Source organism: Arachis ipaensis, chromosome B05 (genome assembly GCF_000816755.2).
Source record: "Arachis ipaensis cultivar K30076 chromosome B05, Araip1.1, whole genome shotgun sequence".
In the NCBI taxonomy this organism is placed as follows: domain Eukaryota; kingdom Viridiplantae; phylum Streptophyta; class Magnoliopsida; order Fabales; family Fabaceae; genus Arachis; species Arachis ipaensis.
The window spans coordinates 146,809,424-146,811,682 of NC_029789.2; the positions used below are offsets into that span (position 1 = coordinate 146,809,424).

General features: G+C 40.9%; 1 protein-coding gene across 1 annotated transcript; it reads left to right on the top strand.

Annotated features, from left to right (window-relative positions):
- Positions 284–2,094, top strand: LOC107644818 (E3 ubiquitin-protein ligase ATL31). Its single transcript, XM_016348745.2, has one exon. It carries the CDS (start codon positions 772–774, stop codon positions 1,783–1,785), a length of 1,014 nt encoding a protein of 337 aa, XP_016204231.1. The 5' UTR covers positions 284–771; the 3' UTR covers positions 1,786–2,094.

Here is a 2,259-nt window from a genome sequence, read left to right on the forward strand (position 1 = left end):
TAGGTGACGAGCTAATTTTGTAGCTACTCCTATCTTCTTAACTACTAATCCACTATCTTTTTCACCGAATTGATGTCCCAACAAGTAAATAAAGCACAATTAAGAAAACGAGCAGTGCTATGACACCGATAACTTTTATGATTTGTAATTATTAAATAGTTATTAATAATATTTTTAATGGTATGAAATTTCATCAAATAATATAAAATTATTCATTTTTATTTTACTGCTAACCAAAATTTAATAAATTTACTCCCCTAGACTTTTCCTTACAAAATATCTTGCTACATAGGACTTGAGGATTTCTAAACAAAACCAAAGAGAAAATAATTTAAAAAAATTGAAAAGTGCTTGGCTAACAGGCTAAGGTTAACCGTTCTTTCCATTCTCCACAAAACCAGAGACTTATTCTTCAAGTTCCTCAATGCATTGCTGATTGGCCTCTCTCTCTCTCTCTCTCTTAACCCGTTTCTCTTTTTGACTCTATTCATTCAATCATCCATTCATTCCTCATCGTTCCATCTCTATCAATGACACCAAATCCATACCTGTTCCCTCTCTGATCACCATAGAAACCCCCCATTGGAATTCCCCACTCTCCTTTCTCTCCTCTTATAACAAGCAACAAGCAACAATCACTCTTCACCCTCTCATTTATTGAAGCCACCCCCTCACACAAAGCAAAACAAAACTCACCTCAAATCCTCTAATCACACACACACTTCTCTTCACTCCAAAGTTACACAACTTCCTTCCAAACTCCCTAAAAAAATGGCTCAACCTCACCCCAATCATCTCACTTGGATTCACCTTCACCTCATCCTCCTCTTCCTCCTCCATGGTAGTCATAGTGTAGTTCATGCACAAGGTTCCATGGAGCCAGTTCCCACAGACATCTCCCACCACAGTTGGCAACCTTCTTTTGCAATCACCATAGGTGCCATCATCTGTGCCTTCCTCTTCATGGGGATCATCACAGTCTACCTTCGTAACTGTACTGGTTCACACATCAACAACAGAAACCAAACCAACCAAACCTCCTCAGAATGTTCATGTTCTTGTTCACAAGGGATCACTAAGGAACTCCTCAACACTTTCCCAATCCTCTTCTACCCCACCATCAAGGACCTCAAGATAGGTAAAGCATCATTGGAATGTGCAATTTGCTTAACTGATTTCAAGGACTATGACACACTGAGGCTTCTACCAAAGTGCAACCATGTCTTTCACCCTCAATGCATAGACTCATGGCTATGTTCCCATGTCACGTGCCCGGTTTGTCGCGCGAATCTGAACCAAGACACATGTGAAATTGCCATAACTGTTCCGACCCAATTGAGCACTCCCCAAAGGGGTGAAGAAAGTCTAGGACTTGAAGCCGAAAACAACGGTGGTGAAGAGAACAACGCGGTGGAACAAAACCATGTCGAGAAAAACGAGGTTTTGAACAGCAACGATGGTGGTGGTGGTGAAGGTGATGGTGGTAGTGACGGGGTTGTGTCAAAACCGAAGCTTTTGAAGTCAAATTCAACAGGACACACGGTTGTGGAGCAAGTGAAGAGCGAGGAGAGGTACACACTGAGGTTACCGGAAGATGTGAGGAGGTACATTCTGGTGAACCATGGTGAAACGGTGCAGCGTTCCTCCAGCTACAACAACAACAATGGCAACAACGTGGTGAGAGGGGTGTGTTGGAGTGAGATTGAAGAGAGCAGCGGTGGTGGTAAGAGAAGCAACAATGGTGAGGTGAAGGTGGAGAGGTGGGTGCTTTGTAGCCGTGGTTGAAGAAGCTTGCTCTGTTTTTGTTCTCTCTGTTATATGGGGAATTTCATCGAACATGTTCCCTGCACTCTGCATTGCACCCCTTTTTTAACATCGTTATGGAGCTGATGAGCTTTTCAAAATGAATACTGGTGGTGTTTAGGGATTAGGGTGATTCAATAAATGGGGTTTTGGCGATATTGAGGAGGAGGAGGAGGAAGAAGAACGACGATTCCGAACAGGGGAAGTGTTCGATGACTGAGTCTACTCGTTCTTTCCCTTTCGGAATCCGAGTTGACTCGTTTTTGTGGGAATTTTTTATTTTGTTTTTGTTAGAGCGTAGGTAAATATTTTATTGTTTTTCGCGCATTAATATTAATATTATTATTAGTCTCTATTCATATTTATCATTTATGACATAGTATATTAAATTTCATCTTGTTAGAAAAAAAATATTTAAATACTTTGTGCTTCTTTCATATTACACCTGAACTTGAC